This window comes from Meleagris gallopavo, chromosome 1 (genome assembly GCF_000146605.3).
Source record: "Meleagris gallopavo isolate NT-WF06-2002-E0010 breed Aviagen turkey brand Nicholas breeding stock chromosome 1, Turkey_5.1, whole genome shotgun sequence".
Taxonomy (NCBI): Eukaryota; Metazoa; Chordata; class Aves; order Galliformes; family Phasianidae; genus Meleagris; species Meleagris gallopavo.
This window is the reverse complement of record NC_015011.2, coordinates 76012851-76031354: the sequence shown is the minus strand read 5'-3', so window position 1 is coordinate 76031354 and position 18504 is coordinate 76012851. Positions and strand designations below refer to the sequence as shown.

General features: G+C 44.3%; 2 protein-coding genes across 2 annotated transcripts; one reads left to right on the top strand and one right to left on the bottom strand.

Annotated features, from left to right (window-relative positions):
• The first annotated feature begins 3902 nt into the window (after nucleotides 1-3902).
• LOC100547866 (cystatin-A) lies at nucleotides 3903-8940 on the top strand. Its single transcript, XM_003202641.4, has 3 exons — nucleotides 3903-4027; nucleotides 6476-6577; nucleotides 8717-8940. The coding sequence occupies exons 1-3, from the start codon at nucleotides 3962-3964 to the stop codon at nucleotides 8843-8845; spliced, it is 297 nt and encodes a 98-aa protein (XP_003202689.1). The 5' UTR covers nucleotides 3903-3961; the 3' UTR covers nucleotides 8846-8940.
• Nucleotides 8941-10631: 1691 nt separating this feature from the next.
• On the bottom strand, nucleotides 10632-15295 carry LOC100546481 (cystatin-B). Its single transcript, XM_003202635.4, has 3 exons — nucleotides 15115-15295; nucleotides 12024-12125; nucleotides 10632-11375 (listed from the first exon to the last, which is right to left on the bottom strand). The coding sequence occupies exons 1-3, from the start codon at nucleotides 15178-15180 to the stop codon at nucleotides 11247-11249; spliced, it is 297 nt and encodes a 98-aa protein (XP_003202683.1). The 5' UTR covers nucleotides 15181-15295; the 3' UTR covers nucleotides 10632-11246.
• Nucleotides 15296-18504: the final 3209 nt, after the last annotated feature.

Genomic DNA, 18504 nt, shown 5'->3' with positions numbered 1-18504 from the left:
CTTCGGTGTCAGTCCTGTTCTCTCCAAGATGTCTCAACACTCTTATTTTTCATATTGATATGGTGATTTTCTTCAGAGTCTTTGTTAAAGAAAGAGTATGGAGGGGAGGTGCCCGATCTTCCTCAGTACCTTCTTCAGGCACTCCCTAAGGTATGTAATGAATTGTCCTTTTAATTTGCGCAGGATACTCTTGCAATGCTGGCTATACATAAGTTGTTACTAGCTTATATATATATCCTTTAATTCTCTGTTCTCATAATTTACTCCATCTACCTAATCTCTACAGATATATATATACACATACATATTACTTTACTTATATACTGAGTATGTGTTGTTGGGGAAGATTTATCTAGGAGATTAGCAATGAAAACTTATCAGAGAACCTCAATAAAGTAAAAAGGCCCTCAAAAAGAACTATTAGTTCTAATAAAGGATCCAAATAGTAGCAGAGGCCATGAAATTAACAAAATTCTTATTTTGTTCTGATGCAGAATCAACATTTGATTCCCACACCCTGGAGGTGTTCAAGAAACGTGTAGATGTTGTACTAAGGGACATGGTTTAGTGAGCAGTATTGTTAGTGAGTGGACTGTTGGACTGGATGATCTTGGAAGTCTTTTCCAACTATAATAATTCTATGATTCTACGACCATTGTTAATGTTGATTTCCTTCCATTCTGCACAATTCTATGTTTGAGAGAAAAAAAAAGTTTTCATGCCTTGAAGCCAAAACCAACAAGCCCATAAACGTGAAGTCCAACAAGTGATTTCTGCACAACATTAATGTATTTAGTACCTCTCCTAGAGTCTACCTGAGGTTGTGACTTAACTTTGTACTTGATGCATTTCTTGCTAATCAGAAGCAAGAGGAAGAATGTTGCCCTGGATACTGTGCCACCATCTCTTTCCAAGGGAGTTAGTGAGATCTGCATCCTAGTGAAAGAAGAAATTTATAAAGTGGCCTTGTTTAGCACTGACTCTGCTTAGTTATTGAATGTATTCTGCGGCTTCTGACCTCAGTAAGGTGAACTGGCTCTTCCAGTTAGCTCATCTGCCTTGCTGTGGAAGTGTAGTGAAAGCTCATCAGTGTTTGAGTGAATCAGCTGTGTGTTATGCAAAAGAATGAGGTTGAACTCATTGGCTTGAGTTATCACGTACTCCACAAAATGTGCTACTCTCATCTAGAGTGGTGAATTCAGAGGAAACGGCAGGCTTCCAGCTTGAGCACCTGTTCCCAAGAACTGGGAATATTTTTCAGAAAGGTGTTATACCAGGAGAACAATTTTTCCTCATATGGCTTTCACTGAGTCACATAATGCTACTGTGTTTGGGAAATTCTACAACATCTTTATATGTAATATGCTCCTATCTCATTCTATATATCCCTGAATTTAGTGCCCTGTCAGCCCCAGTTTCTCAATATCAAGTTGTTTGTATCAAGAATAAACCTTGAAGGTAGATATGAAGTGCATGTTTGCAGTGTATTGCATCACTTTTTATCTGTGAGGAGGTCAGTTTTCAAGAAAAGTGTAAATGGTACTACATATTGAATTATTTCCATGATTTTCTGAATGCAACCATATGTTTTGTAGGAAAGGTAATGGAATTAAATAGTTTGTGGTACATACCTGAGCGTAGGATTACTTTTTTTCCCCCTGCTGGCTCTGGCCACACAGCTTCCTGATCAAGCAGAAGGAAGTAAAGTCACTGCACATAAAACAAAATCTGCCCATTTAGAGGATTATTGAGATCATAGAATCCTAGAATCACAGAATAACTTGGGTTGCAAGGGACTTTAAAGTTCACTCAATTCCAACCCACCTGCTGCAGGCAGGGTTGCCACCCAGCAGCTCAGGCTGCCCATCCAACCTGGTCTTGAATGCCTCCAGGGATGGGGCATCCACAGCTCTTTGGGCAGCCTGTGCCTCATCGCACTGTGAATGTATTTCTTCTTAACATCTAAAACAAATTTCCCCTCTTTTAGTTTAAAGCCATTCCCCTTGTCCTGTCACTGTCTGCCTGTGTAAAAAGTTGGTCCCCCTTCTGGCTGTTAGTTTCCTTCAAGTACTGGAAGGCTGCAAAGAGGTCTCCCCCAGAGCCTTCTCTTCTCCATCTGAACAAGCCCAGCTCCCTTGGCCTTTCTTCATAAGAGAGATGCTGCAGCCATCTGATGATCTTTGTGTCCCTTCTCAGGACTTGATCCAGCAGCTGCATATCCCTCTTATGCAGAGGTCCCCAGGCCTGGATGCGTTACTCCAGATGGGGCCTCACAATGGCAAAATAGAGGGGGACAGTCACCTACTTCTCCCTGCTGGCCACTCCTCTTCTGTTGCAGCTCAGGATGCAGTTGGCCTTCTGGACTGCAAGTGCACAATGCAGGCTCATGTCCAGCTTTTCATCCCCCAGTATCCCCAAGCCCTTCTCTGCAGAGCTGTTCTCAGTGAGTTCTTCTCCCAGTCTGTATATATCTGAGGTTGCCTCGACTCAAGTGCAACGACTCACATTTGGCCTTGGTGAACATCGTTAGGTGCTCATGGGCCCACTCTTCGAGCCTGTCCAGGTCCCTCTGGATGTCATCTGTCCTGTCCCACACAGTAGGTTTCAAGGAAGGTGAATCTTTTTCTGTCTCCTGAATCACATCTCCTCTAGTCAGCAGGGGTCTGCAAGTCATCCAAGACTCAGAGGAATAACACACATCAATTTATTGGAATCTTTCTTAACAACAACTAATGCTCTCAGAGGTAACATTGGCTAATTTGCTAACTATGATTAATAGGAGTTACAGGTAAGAAATTATTAGGCAATGGCTACTGCACAGAGTGAAAGAGTAAAAGAAGACAAAGGGAAAAGATTTTAAAAAATGAGGAAAGAGACAGAGAGACAGACAGATATGCAGACACAGCAAAGCAAAGTGGTTCACCACTCCTTGATCCAACTATGTCTCGGTGTCAGATGCTGATCTCCAGCAGTGGTGGGTCATCCAGAGGTTGTGTTGGTCAGTTGATGACTAATGACGACAGTACAAACTCTTACTTACAGACCAAAGCGCCGAGCCTGCTCTTCTGCAGTGATGGCTCCTGACTTAAGGATCTCAGCAGAAACTCCCCTGCTACTGTCTTCTAGACCTTGCAAATTTAAGTCAGCAGGTTAGAGGAAGCAGGGAAAAGCCAGCTTCCATCTTGCCTTAGTGAGATACAATGGTATCATCTCCAAATCTCCCGCATCAGCTGGTTTCGTTTGCTCTCAGGCCAAATCTTCAGCTAATAAACACTCCTGGACCTTCCCCTTCAAAGGCAAACAAGTCCAAAGAAATGCTTTCAAATGTAGAACTGTCCATAAAGTGATGCTGATTGCCTCATGCTGATTTGAGACATTCCTTACCTGTCTCAGACAGCATCCCTTCCTTCTATTGTGTCAATTGCACCACTCCGCTTGGTGTCATCAGCAGGCTTGCTGAGTGAACTCAATCCCATCGTGATACAATTTCAATGGGACTTGTGCTAAGGAAGTTTCTGAATGCTTTCTGCTGATCTTGGATGGTGTTGGGAAATACTAGGTGTGACTTTGATCAACTTTCTGAGTGCATGGGATAGTCACCTGCATGTGGGTGGAGAGGCAAGAGCTTCTGGTTTCAGCCCAAACCAACTATCTTAAGCTATGGGGGCTGGAGACTCTCATTTACTCTTTTTTATTGATGTGGAAACATTATGCACATAAGATCTTAAAGAGTTCTTTACAGTTAGTATGGCTATAATTGCAGCTTTACATGGCTTTTGCCTCTATTTCCCCATTTCTCTCCCCCCCTAGTTCAGTAATGGTAAGTTCCATATGTTAAACGTCACATGATTCTATGACACATGTGTATGTATTTATAGGAGGTGCCTAGTTATTCTTCTCAGACTTCACTGGACATCCCTTCTCAGAACCACTGCACATCTCAAAGAAGTTTCCTGCCACCATGATGACCGGGGGCTTGTCTGACCCTAAACCTGCTACTCCAGAGGTCCAGCATCTTGCTGACCAGGTGAGTTGAACCCTGCCTGTAGATGAATTCTGTGTAAAGGGCTGAATCTTGAATCTTGTGCGAAGCTAGAAAGACCAAGTGGTGATACTGAGCGTTTAAACTGAAGAAGCTGAAAATGGGGATCTCTGTGATTGCCGGTGCATATTTTCTCAGCATTTTGGATAGGCACTGTGCCACTAAGATGAAGCCAAATCACTTCTCTTTCTTTGTCTGTAGGTAGGCATAGTGGTGGCTGCCCTTAGTTACTTTTTGCATATAGATGGAAGATCAATCTACTATGTCTGCACTGAGGTCCATGTATTTGAAGGGAGAAAATTCTTCACGTCATTGCTAACCTGCAGATCCTGTTATGCCTTGTGGTACAGCAACTCATAAAGGCCATAAGGTGTATCCCAAGGAGCAGGAGGGAGACAACAGGGCACAACAAAGCTCCTTTCATGACTTCTACCAGGTGATTCCAGCAGTCGCCTTCACCCTCACAATTCTGAGGGATGAGTTCTTCCCTCTGACAACTGCCCATAGTGTAAATTATCCCTCCTTGAGGAAATGCATGTAAGTAGTAGAGGGGCTGAAGATGCTGGCTGACAGTGCTGCACACTGCTGTGTGTGCAGGGCTCCAGCTCCCTTTTTTGAGGTGCCTTAGGGGATGGTGTTTGCACCGGCACTGCTCTGTGTTTCCTACAAGCTTGCAGGCTGGGAGCAAGCAATGAAGGAGCCAGAGTAGGAGAGCTGGGCTGTGTATGGGGCGAGGCATAGCCAGCAGGAGATCCTGCGAATAGGCTGAGTGGGCTGGACATATAAGTGAGGAAGAGTTGGAGTATGAAGGAAGGAGATAGTGGGTAATGCTGACAGGCTGGTTTACTACAAAACAGAAAGGGAAAGGGTTGTCTAAAATTGTTTGGGGATATGAACTGAATTGTTCAGAAGCTGTATCACTGTTCCTTCTATGTAGAACTCTGTAACAACTGTAGAGAAGAATATGAATAACATGGTGCTCTGCTATTCTCAGTATCTTTGGGAAAATGAAAATGAATTATTCTTCACCATTTGTTTTCTACAAGGTGAATTTCTGCCTTGTGCTAAGAGCAGGAAAGAGAAGTCTCCATGGTTCTCCCAGTGGCCCTCCCCTTATCCTCCCCCTGCAACCCTTTCGCTGGCTCTGTTCCTTTGCAGAACCTCACATACTGCTGCAGAGCCCCTCATAAGGTTTTACAGGGAAAATACTGTGAAGGCATGAGTTATGTTTGGGCACCCCTGCTGTGCTCCCAGCTGGATAAATGTCACCCTTTAGTAATGTCATTCTGTATGATTTTATGCTCTGCTAAGAGTGGGAGCAATTGGTATGATTTGAATGCAGTTATGAAAAGTGTCTGCAAACTGTGATATGTTCAGGACCTGTCAGCTCTTGGGATTATGTGGTTATGTACTTGCACCTTTGCCTTCTCTGTAGCCTAATCCTTAGCAAGCTAGAGGATGTTGTTTGTTCAGTCTCCTTGTTTTATAGCTGTTGCCTAAAACTGAGGAATGTTTGTGGTTTAAGCAGTTGTTAGATAAGGGCTTAGAAATAGCTTTTTTTCCATTTGAGGATTACGAAGCTGTCTGCCTGCATGCCTGGTTTTACAGAAGTCTCTATCAGTAAGTGACAAATGGGGAAATAGTGGTCAGAGTTCGTGAGACATCATAAGTCCGGAGAGGAGCAACACTGATGTTTTTTTCTACTGAAGTAGGAAGCAAGGATACCAAAAATACCACAGTTAATTTCTGCCCCTAGCAGCCTCCAAACCCATCTGGCTGGAATGGGACTGGAAATTTTCCTCCTGTTTTCTGGAGTCAGCAGCTCCCGAGCTGGAAGTATAGCTGTCTGCTGTCTGGGACAGAAGCCATATAGAGAAGCCTCATTAGTGTGCAAGAGGAGCAAAAGGCTCTGGGCAGTTATTTGAATTAGAGTAAGAGGTTATGAGAAACCTGCATATAATTAATGGAAGTTATTGGAAGAAACGTTCAGATGAGGGACATGGTTTAGTGAGAAATATTGGTGACAGGTGGATAGCTGGACTAGAAGATCTTGGAGGTCTTTTCCAACCTTGGTTGGAATGGAATTCGATTATTCCAAAGCTACATTATCTGCAGCTGCTGTGTAACAAATGGCTGATGATGTTTACACAGGTCTGGCACTGACTTGTGGCAGGATACAGTTTAGCTGGACAGCTTGTAGGAAAAAAATCTATTAGGAAGACTAATTATAGATGAGATGTTAAAGAGTGCTGGAGGTAATATTTGAAGTAGGAAAGAGAGCTGAAGACTTGGATGCAAACTGAGTTATTTTGGTGGTTCTGAGTTTATTTCATTATGGGTGTGTGCTTGGAAACCTGAAAATTGGAGTGCTTGTCAGGAAGGAAGAACTTAAATATGAGCCTACCAACCATTTTTTCCCCTTTCTTTTTACAGGTGAAGCCACAATTAGAAAGCAGGGAGAATGAGACCTATAACATCTTTACAGCCATAATATACCGGACTCAAGTGGTTGCTGGAATCAACTATTTCATTAAGGTTTGTACATAAGATAAGAGGGACTATTTTGTAGTTAAACACTGTAGGTGACTTGCTTCCATTTCTTGCAACTATGCAAATGTAGAAAACCCTCTTATGTGACTAATGGAGTTAGGAGTATCTCCATATGTTTATAAAGTTCTTCTGTCACCACCATACAACAGGAATATAAAAACTTAAAAAGCACGCACAGTTTCTTCAGATGTGAATGATAACTTTTTGCAGGATCATCTCACTCAGAGATTATGGATTGCCTTATCAGCTCAAATTATCTCTACCAGACAGAGCTCTGCTCTGTTTCTTTTCAAGGCAATACAGGGGCTTTCCTATTGCCTTTCTGTTCCCTGGTAGTGATTATTTCAATTCCAGGTCAGCTGGAGGATCTGATGGAGAAATATTTTTTTAATGTAATGCAAGCATCCCAGATTCTGCTGACAAGGGCTGCATGCAGGCATGTGTCCATGCTTTAGTTCTGTGTCATCTGTTGCAGAGGTTTAAAAAAAAAAAAGCAAAAAACAACAAAAAAACAATAAAACAAACAAAAAAAATTCAACAATCAAATCAACAAAAAAGCTAACACTTTGCTTCACTTGGAGTCCTCTGATAGTGTGATTCATTTTCTTCTGGAAAAGCTTACCCATGGATTTGAGCAGCTTTTTCAGAAGTAGCATGTAAGAAATTAACGAGCATAGTTTGCAACCAGAATGGAAGGCAGGAAAACACTGCTAAGAGGCAGGCTGGCTTTCTGTAAGTAAAGCAAACACTGCATTTATGTGTGGCTATCAGCCACTTGATGTGCTCCCTTGATGTGAAGAGAATTGGCAGTTGGGCTTTGGGGGGACAGTGCTTCTGCAGAGACGCAAGCATTTGCTCTCATATTATTTGATCCGTGGAAGGACAGACACTGCCAAACTCTCCTTAAAATATCTTTTCACAGTTAGTTCTACAATCTCTGGGCACTGGGGAATTGTCTTATTATATGGCCAATCTGAGCCTTGCTTAAATGAATGTTTATCCTTGTCCTGCTCCTGTGAGATGAGCCTTCATTTTTTTGGGCAAAGTGCTGATGAAGAGTAACAATTCACAGGAAAGCTGTGGTAAAGCTAGAAGTCATGCGTGGTTGCATTTCTTCCCTTAGTGCTGTCTTATTGCTGACCTAGGCAATCACATTTGAAGTACTTGCCTCGGTTCCATGCTAAGCCTCATGACCAAGCTGCTCTTAGTATTGACTGGCATAAGCTCTGTCACAAGAGCCATTATTTGCAATACTTTGGAATTTTCCACATCAGTAATATTTTACCAACAGACTTACAGCTGAGCTGTAATCTAGACCATAGTGCCATGCTGTTGTCACCAGAAAGCATGTGAAGACCTCTTAAAGCCAAAGGCATTGAAATTTTCTTTCATACTGTAGACCTCTGTAAGAGTTAAGCAACTGTTGTACTTGGCTCTGCACAGAGGAAATAATGCACAACTTTGTAGGAAATCTTTGTAAGGACTTTCTGGAGGAAAAGGCAAGTTAATTTAAAAAATATATATATATTTCAAACACTCGTGGTCATCCCTGCAAGCACAAATACATGTCACGTTGCCTAGACAGGCACCAGTGTGTTTGGAGTGATTCTGAAGACAAGAGATTTGGCTTTCAATTGTCATTGCTTCTCTGCAGTGTTCCTTAGAACCAGATGCTGGTTTTGGACAGTTCTTTCTGTATCTTGTAGGAGCTCTCTGGGTCTTGTCCCCACTCTGAGTTGTTAGGATTTGCTTGTTGGCTTTTGTCCACTGATCCAAGTGCTCTGAGAATTTTAAAGCTGATGGACTGAGTGGAATCCTGAGCTAAATAAATAGGATGCCATCAAAACATATTTCCTATTATTCCTTTGGGTGCTTCCGAACCTGAGCAGTCCTCATTTTCCATTTAACATGAATCTGAAGTTTTTATAATGGTTTATTACAGTCTCTATATAAGAAACATAGTTTCTGTCATGATTTACAGCCCAGACTTGATTAAGAGTTGTTTAAGTGGAATTGGAGACATGCCTAAAATTAAGCTCCTGACAGAACATATTCTTCTGAGTATACACATTCATCTTTTAGTTGTATACATGATCCTCACTCTCCTGCTGTTCTTGTTTCCAGGTCCAAAGTTCTGATAATGAGTACATCCACTTAAGAATATTTCAAGCCCTTCCTCAGGAGAACCAAGATCCCAGCCTTACCGATTATCAGACTGGCAAAACCAGAGATGATCCTCTGGTCTACTTCTGAGGGTGGTGAGGAATGGTTCCTCACTTCTGCAAGTCACATGTGGATTCTGCCTGTCAGTAAATGCATGAAAATAAAATACACTTGAAAGCTGTTAATCTAGCACGTGTCATGTTTAGATCTGCTGCCTGGCTAAAGCTTCAGTGGGCTCTGAAGTACTAGTCACATCTGCTTCTGCCAGCTACAGTACTGTACTGTAGCTCTGAGTCAGAATATACTACACCCCTTTCAGCTCTTCTTTCCAAGTACTGTCAAGGCAAGCTCTGAATACAAAGCTCAGGCTGTTGTGAGAATATTTTTGAGTGTAACAGGCCACATACTTCTCGGGTTTGCTTTAAGTGCATTAATTACAAGCTATTGGCTGATCTCCAGAAGAAGAAGAATAAACATATTTAGAGGAGGAGCTGAGAAGTCAAACTCTCTAAAGGCAGCTTGGCTGTTTGGGGTGGGGATGAGGAAGGGGCGGAACTACTCAAAGTAGCGGAAGGAGCTGCAGCAGAAACAGCTCAATCCGTGTTCAGACCCTGGAGTCCAGAGTGACCCTGATGACTGGGGATGTATGGAGTTCACCCTTTTTTGTAGCAACAGCCACCTGCAATGACAAGTCTTCAGTTAAGACTTCTGCGGGAACAAAGATAGAGGGCAACCCTGAACCACCACAACCTTATTTTCCTGCTGGCAGCTGTTCAGGCAGGGTCTCTGGAGTTACCTGCCATGCAACTCTGTGCTGGTGCTCAGGGGTGAGACATCAAATCAAATGCTTTAAGTCCTTAAAGTGTGAAGACAATTTGTAGATTCCTGTGAATTTGGGATTACTGCCTAATATTTTCCATGAGAGCTGAATTTCGCTGTCAGATGTCTTTAAAATGCTGTAAGTCTGGCTTTATCAGCACTAGCTGTCCTCCTCTCAGAAGAGCATTTGGCAAAGATATTTAGCTTTTTGAACCAAGAAAATAATTTATAAGTTTACCAGCAACAAAAAACAACTATATGACTGTCTCCAGAACTACTTCATTTTAGCAAAACAGGAACTGCGTTACAATGCAGATGTACTCTTTTTATGTTTAACACTGGGGGTGGAGACTCTTTTGGCAGATATGAGTAAAAGCACGTATAGGAGAAAGTATTTAAGAGATCTGTTAAGTCCTCCCTTAATCAGGAGGCAGAACATGCTCTGTAAGCAATGCTACCTACATTGTATGTAAGAAGCACAGTAATACACATGTAAGTTCACCATGCTCCCTATTCTCAAAACTGCTGGGAGTTTCTAGACCCAGAACATATTACAGGACCAAGAACATACAGCAGTGTAAAAGTGGGCTGGTACCCCTCAGTTCAGAATGCAGCAACATCTCTCCCCTCGCCAGTTCATTATACAAGGCACGTGTCAAAACTTCCAATGCACACACACAGCCTTCCCCTTGCAGGGGGGAAGTCTTCCTTTCTGCAGATTCTCCTATTAGTCTCAGGGACCTCCAGATGCTGAGGGCAAATCCTGCCAATGAAGACATAGGTAACACTGAGCAGCATTCAGTCTTTTCTGTGTCCTCTGTCAACAGCCCACATTTTCCTTAGCAATCCTCTTACAGCTGACATACTTGGTGAAGCCTTCCTTGTTCCATTCCATGTCCCTCACCAGATTAAAATAAAGTATTTCTAATTAAAACATAAAAACAAACATAAACATAAGGACATCTGGAATACGAAAAAAAGCTTATGGAAAAAAGCTCTGAGCAAGATAACTGCCAGTACTGAAAAAGCAATAAAACAGTGAAACACCAGTGAAATATACCATCTAAATCTGAGAGAAATATTTATTGTCATAAATGCAGAAATGCTTGTCCAGCTGAAATTCCTTTCCAGTACTTTTCCTCAGCACTCAGAAAACTCATACATCCTCTACTGGACATTATATCCTACTGCTGGCAACAGGACAAGCATTACTACCAAGGGAATGTTTCTTAAAAAAGACTGCAGCCCACCTCTCTCTCTTGCCTCAGGTCTTTGCCAATAAAAAATATAATAGAATTAAATCTATGGATATGCCCACAGTTGCAAAGCAGCACATAAAGGTTCAGGTTTTCCTCTTGCTCTTTGCTGCAAATATGTGAGTGCTGGTTCCACTCCCTGGCAATTCCCAGGTCAGGAAAGTCCACAAACACACCACAGTATTAAGCTACATCACAATCAGTGCAGCTACTCAGGTTAGCATAAGCAAAAGGTGAAAGGAGAGCTATGTGATTCATTTAGATATTGCACGGTAAGGGAATGGAAGAAGATGGTTTTTCTTTCCACTATTACATTTTTTAAAAAAAATTTTCTTTGTTGGCACAGGAATCAACATTTTGCAGCCTACAGAAAATATACATAAGAAATCATTAGGAAAGTGCATGAGATAAATTTACTAGAAATAGGCCAGTTCATCATGTTTGGTCTTGCTGCTCTGATATCCATGAAGACTCAATGGTTTGTCCTCGTGAGGAAGGCTTCTGAACACCCGCAGATGCATGAATTCATCATTGCCAACATGGACCTGTAAAGTATGAAAACCAGTAAGAGGTGTGGAGCAATGTTCAATCAGGAGAGGGGTTTAGGGTGGCATGTTTTGAGGATGGGGCAATCAAAGAGGTGGTAGAGAAAAAGCACCCCCTCAGCAGGTGTCACCTTGTTCTGAGGCAGATTGGGAGCTGCATCTTGGTGGAAACAGCACCTCAACCTTGGATCTGCAAGCCCTCCCTCTATCCAAGACAGGGAATGTGCAGACAGGGAACTGGTGCTAGTGAGAATCTTATCTGGAACAACAAACACTTAAATGCTTTGACCACTTTGTGTGTGTGTGGTGAAAAGAGGTTTGATACTTGGCTGTATCTTTACAAATCTGGGCTTTACTTAATACACTAGTGTTCAGCATCGTGGATGTATAATTTTTACAAAATCAACTTTCACAAAATAACTAAAGAGGACAAATTATTATGAAAATAGAGAAATATGCATATCTCCATTTAAGGCAAGGAAACAGGCTGGGAGGTGGTAGGGAAATGTTTTTTTTTAATTATTTTTTTTTAATGCACGAATATATATATTTTAAAAACTAAATCACAAGCATTTCTGTGTAGGTAAGTAAACACAAAAAAACATTCCAACGTTATTTTTTTTTTTTCTATCGCCCAGTGTTCTCTACCTTGATGAAGTAGTTTGTCCCTGCCACCAACTGAGTTTTGAACTCAACTGCAGTGAAGACATCAAAGGTTTTCCCTTCTTTCTCTTCTAGCTGATGCTTCACCTTAGGGAAACAAGAAGTTAGCTAAGACTGTTACAATATTTAATACTTACAATTTATGGCTCATGCCACCAGTGTGCCTCATTACCCTTCAGTTCCTTATTTTACACTAGGGCAAGACCAGGTACTGAGGCAGGCAGCCAAGGCAACACAGTGATGCGATTCAGTCACCGCCAACTGAAACCAAAGAACTGCGCTGTTTTTCTACATTCATTTTGACAAATTATTTCCGCTGTTAATGTCTCTGCTTCCCTTTCTGTTCTATATATTTAAAAAACAGTGTAAAGCAGTTCAAGATCTACATGGACAAGACTTGATGGTCTTTTAAAAAGACAACGTTTAAAATATATCTCATTTTTTCAACCAGAAAAAACAGCCCTTGTTTGTCTTCAGCTCCCTTTTTGAAGTGCAGAACAAACAGGCACCCAAAAACCAAACTTGGAAAATAATAGTTCTTCTAGCTTTTAATAACTACAATTTACAGTGTTCCAAAACGTAAATATTTTTCCCAAAATATATTTTTCCAGAGTGTAAAAGCTGCACTCAAGAATTCAGAATAACTTGCCAAGACGAGCTTTTGTGAGCTGCAGTCTGTCCCCACACTTGGCTGTCTAGCACATCATGGCCATGCAGTGAGCTTCTCAGTTGTGAAAGCAGACAGCTTTAGGCTTCGTTTAGAAAAGCAGTGTGAATTAGCCCTTTCATTAGGTAATCCTGCTGCACACTGAGGACTCCTAGGAGGACTGTGCCGTTATCCAGCCCTCCTCTACTCCAGAGCAACAGTAATAGCAGTGAGATGTTCTATTTTCAGTTACATGATTTACTTCCATTCTTCCTACAGTATTACATTACTGCTGCCTGCATCCCATCTGCTGCCCTGGGAGAAAAGGAGCACCACTTTGCCAGACCTCTAATGCTTGCAGGAACAGAAACAATTCCTGCAACAGGAAGAACAGCAGGGTATGTGCTCCTGCCTCTCCTGTGCCAAGAAAGCATGAAACCGAACTCTGGCCTTTTATGCATGCAACAGCCAACCAGCAACCATCCCGTCCCACAGAGACGTGACCAAAGCACATCCAACAAGTTTGCATTCTGAAATGCAAGGAGGGGGACATTGCACCCACTCAGCACATTTGGTGTTTCCACTAGAAACTCCAGGCTCCATGAGTACAGTCAGTTCAGAGTCACATGCAGGTGCAGCTTGCTGGGTGTCACAGCAATGACTCACCACAGCATATGATCAGTGGACATTCTGACTCAGTAGGGAGAGCCCAGACAGAAGCAATCTCTGAAAGAGCTGCTATCAGCCCACTCTGCTAGACTGCAATAAAGATTAGGGCTGGGGGATCCCTGGGGACAGTACATTACACATGTGCCAGCAGTGCACCCTGGTAGCAATGAAAGCAGACAGTATACAGGGCTGCACCAGCAGGAGGCCAGAAGAAGAGGTTGTTAAGTGATGACTGCCCATTACTTGTCAGAACACATTCAGAATGCTGTGTCCAGTTTTAAGCTTCCAGTTTCAGGAAGATGCCAACTAACTGCAGCAAGCTCAGTGATGGGCCACCATGAGGTCAGATGGCTGGACTCTTGCCCTGAAGAGAGGAAGAAGGAAATGAATATAAGGAAAGCCGTTTTCCCATGAGAACAGTCCAGCAGTGGGACATGCTTCCTAGAGAGGCCACGCCATTTCCACACATGGAGGTTTCCAAGAGCTGACTAGACAAAGCCCCACACTGCCTGGCACTATAGCCCCTTCCCAAATGAATCACCTGCAGTCCAGTGACAGGGCTGACCATTATCATGTAGTGGAGGATCTCTGATGATTTGTACAGCCTGTCTGCTTGCTCCTGGAGCAAGTGGCCTGCCACAGCTGCAGTGAGAAGCCAAAGGCTGAGCAGAGCCACGTGGAAATCCCTGCCCTGGAGAGGCACTCCAGGCCAGAGACTGCTAGGGGCAACTGCCCTGCTCTGTCATGCTGTGCCTGCTCAATGCCAGTGCTATGACTCTGACCAAACAAATGGTCAACAAACAGGACTCTTAAAAAAATAATGCCATGCAGGTGAGAACTGGCAAAGCAGAAACAGGAAATGCACTGCTTAGGGTAAGCAAATGGGCAGGCTCTACGCATTTCCACAGAAATTCAAGCAAACGAGATGATCTGAGAAGCCTGTCTTCAATTGACAGAACATGTCTTCTTTGCAGTCAATATCTAGATGAGGACATCACTTGCACGGACAAATTTCAGCTTGGAATTTTCCCATACGTATATCACTAAGTATAGCAATTTAAACTAGTAACCAAAACAAGCTGGATGCGCTTTTAAATATTTAGGCAATTCAAGTAATTTTTAGATACTTAGGTTAATTCTGAATTACAGATTGCTGTGCCTTTGCATTCAGAAACAAATCTGGACAGTGACAGTGCGCAAGAGAAACAAGAGCGTGTCCTTCATCGTTATTCTCTGGCCTGACACACCCCCACCGATAAAGCCAAGGGGATGAGAGCACACGCCGTGAAAGAACTTGTTTGCACAGGCCTTTCCGGAGTGAACGCACATGCTCCCTGGCAGGGGGAGAGCTGAACGCTGCCTCCCGCAACAGCAGGAGCAGCACGGGCTTTTGCCTGCCTCTTTCTCCCGCTCCAAAAGCAGAAAGTTGGTTATAAGATTCAGACTGCAAGGAGCTCAAATTAGAGCACACGCTTCACACGTCACGTAGTGCTTGTGTCACGACTGACCAGCACGCCACAGGCAGTGCTCCGGAGGGTTCCGAATTGCTCGGTATATTCTCCCACGGCTTGTCGTCTTCCCGCTCGTACATTTATTTATTTTTAGGAGGTGGGGAGGCTCTCCGTTCGGCTGCCTAAAGCTGCCGTCCCCCCCGTTTACACCGCACCGGGCCGGCAGCAGCGATGTGCGCAGCCAGGAGAGCCGCCTCGGCCCCGCTCAGCTCCACACCCCACACGCCCTCCCCGGCTCCAACCGCCTCACCTCGTCCGCGATCTTCTGCGTCTCGCTGGTGGCGGGCTGGGCCTTGGAGACGCCCCCGCACAACATGGTGGCAGCGCAGCGCTCCGCTCTGATCCGATCCGCTCCCAGCCGCCACGCCTGTCGCGCTGCTGCCCCCGGGCCGAACCTGGCAGCGGGAGGAAGCGGGGCGGGGCGTCGGCTCTCCTCAGCGGGCGATCGGGAGCTGCATCCGGGTCTCGCTCGGGAATTTCCTCCCCCCGCGGCGGTCGTTGTGCCTAACAGGTGTCCTTTAGGCGCTGTGCCTTATCTGCCAGGCCTAGGACACTCGGAACACCTTGAAATCTAAGAAGATACGTGCGCAAACCACCCTTGAGGTCCAGGGTGGCTACTCCGCTGGCCTTTTAAGAGAGAACCTGTCTTGCCTGACGTGCAGCTTGGGGCTGTCAAATTCAGGTTCCTTCCTAAAAATGTGCTGTGGAGAGTTTCAGAGCACTAGTACTGGGGACGTGGAGGAGCTCCTCATCCTCAGCTCTCCCTAGTCCACCGCAGAGAGCCAAGACCTTGGCCAAAGAGGAGGTGTGAATGTGTCCCATCTACTGTGTACAGTACCATGTGAATCCCAGTTCTACCTGGCCTGGACAAAGCTGAAGGCAGATAGCCCTCTCTGCAGAGTACCCATGAGCACCATTAAGGTGTCTGTGAGGGGAGATGATGACTAATGGGCATTGCTCTTGACCTCCCGAGGTCTTGCAGCATCCTCTGTACTGCTCCCAGCACAGCACGAAGATGCAGGGATGGAGACTGGGGCTGGATGGTATTCTGCCTGAGGTCTGGACAGCACTTTTCAGGCAGTGCTGGACCCCATGCTGCCTTGGCTGTGCAAGTATCTGGCCATCATTTAGGGGGAATGGTGGCCAGTCCCAATGTTATTACAGATTTCAGCAGAGGCTGTGTGTGTGTGCTAGCAATAGGATGTGGTGATCCCATCTACAGATCTCAAGGGCAGGGATGCAGAAGCCTGGGGGCTGACCTGGTGGTGGACCTGGCACAGTTCACCAAAGTGATGGAGGCTGAACTGTGCCATGGTCTGCTGTGGTGGAGGTGTAGTCATGGCCTCTGAAGAAAAACCAGCAAGCCAAAAACCAAGGAGAGCAAAAAGGAACCTTCTATGCCAACTGCCTTAGAAGGCGGTCTGCCCCCCAAGCAGGGCAGGTGCTCCAGCCCTGCCATGTCTGGACCTACCCTGACCCCCAGCTTGTCAACATCTCTCCTTCCCAGGGCCCAGGCAGGATGCAGGAAATGGGAACTGCCTTGAGGTGATGCTGGCCCTGTGCAGCTCTGCATGCTTGCACAGTGCCACAAAGCTGGCCCTACACCAAGATGAGCAGGAAAATCAGTATAATCCTTCCTGAATGGAAATCAGGTGACACAGGAAGATTTCAATCACTACAAAGAAGCACGTCTATAGCATTATTGTAAACATTCAATTCCTTGGAAAAGCAACAGCACTACCCTCCTCTATAACTTCCCAACACCCCCTGGTAAAATTGATAAATTGTAGCCCTCAGTTTACCAGGAATGGGTAATGCCTACTGCATAGGCAACCTACATGGGTGTGGGAGGACGTGGTGAGATGCACACAATGAAATGAAGAAGTGCTTCTTTCCTCTGATATCATTGCTCCTCCCTGGAGAGCAAATACGTGCTCTGCCTGGGCTTTGGGCAGAGAAAGGGTGCAGCACTGGGCTGTTCACTGGGATGGTTCCTGTTCCTCATCCATCAACCAAGTCTGTCAATGGAAACCCAGTGCAGGACTGACTCTGCTTCTCTACTGCATGGTCCAGCAAATACCAACAAGGGCATGTTATTTTCAGTAGGGTTTTGAGCCATAGGGGGATGGGGATGGGAAGGAGCAGCCATTCACGTGGGTGACTTCTGATGGGACATGCTAGTGGATGTTCTTGGGAGTGAACTTTCTACAGAGAGATGTTGCTCAGCTTGTCATCAGCATTATCCCCTGTGACTCACAGACAGGCTTTTGAACATGTGGCTAGCAACTTTTCTTTTCTCTGGAACTTGGCAGGATGAGAACCTATACCCTCTGTGCATGGAGAAAAAGAATTTGGTTACAGATCACCTTCATTAAGGGGGTCTTTTTGTCTTTTTTAACTGATTTTCCCTTGCCTCTATCACGTATGTCACTCCAATAAGGCTGCTGCAGAGGGGCACACACAGCCTGAGCTTTTAGCTCAGGGTAAGCGTGCAGTGAGGGTGGGTGGGTCTTCCCCAGCAAACTGGGAAGGGTTGGTCTGTCACAATATTATTATGGCAGACCATTGGAACCTTACTGTGCACCAGGGTACAACTTCCTTGTGAGTAGATTGAAAGGATGAAGAAAACCCGAAATCTTAACAGTAAAATATCAACATAATCTGTGTGCAAAGCCAGTGAATATCATTCTCTAAACAAGTTGGCAGTGCTGACTTCATTTCTTACATTTGTGCACAGTTCGTATCTTGTATTGCCCACACTGAATTCACTAAGTGCTTCTATGCTTTAAAAGCCATCTACTTCAGGAGCTGCATATTGGATCTGACATGTAGGAGTGATTCATTAGCACTACAACAAATTGGCTACTGAACTTAATTTTAAGAGCGAGCCATAATCAAAGTATTTTTCTTAGTCCTTTTGCCATCTAGTGGCCATCTCTGTTCACGCATTTAGTTAGATGCAGGAAATCACAGGTCTCACTTACCAACTCTAAATTAAGCCTGGAGCCTGCAATCAACAGCTTGGGAATGGGACATGGTTTTTCAGAAGCAATGAGGAATGCTCACCAGGTCCGGTGGTAGAATATGGTTTCCAGAAGTGTGACCCCAGTGATATGCATTTTCAAACTCTTTTTCTTCTTTCTTTTAACTTGCAGTGCCATAGCTTTAATAAATCTTGTAGTTTGCAGGCCACACAGTTAGAGTCGGATCACTGCCTACATGATATAACTAAAATTTGAGCCCTCTCCAAGGTGAATATATGTTTAATCAATGGATATACAGATGGTATAGATATATATCCAGGAGCTTGGCTAATATAATTTATATTGGAGAAATAAGAGAAAGTCACTCACCCTGTCCTGGGCTCGCGAGATGAACTCCTGATGAAGCGGATCTCCAGAGGGAGATCCTTCCCCACTGGCAGTCAGCTCTTAAATGGGTCTAGGAGAGGTGGAGCCAGGCTCCACCCCTTCCTGTAGCACAGGTGAATTGCCTTCACCTGTGCTCCCATGGCTGACTCATTGCTCGCCTCAGGTGATCAATCAAATGTTCAGGCCGTTATTCAGCAGCCCCATACAATATAACAGATAAACGAAAGGGTAAAAATAACTTGTCTGAATAGCATTCTTAATGGTTCTGG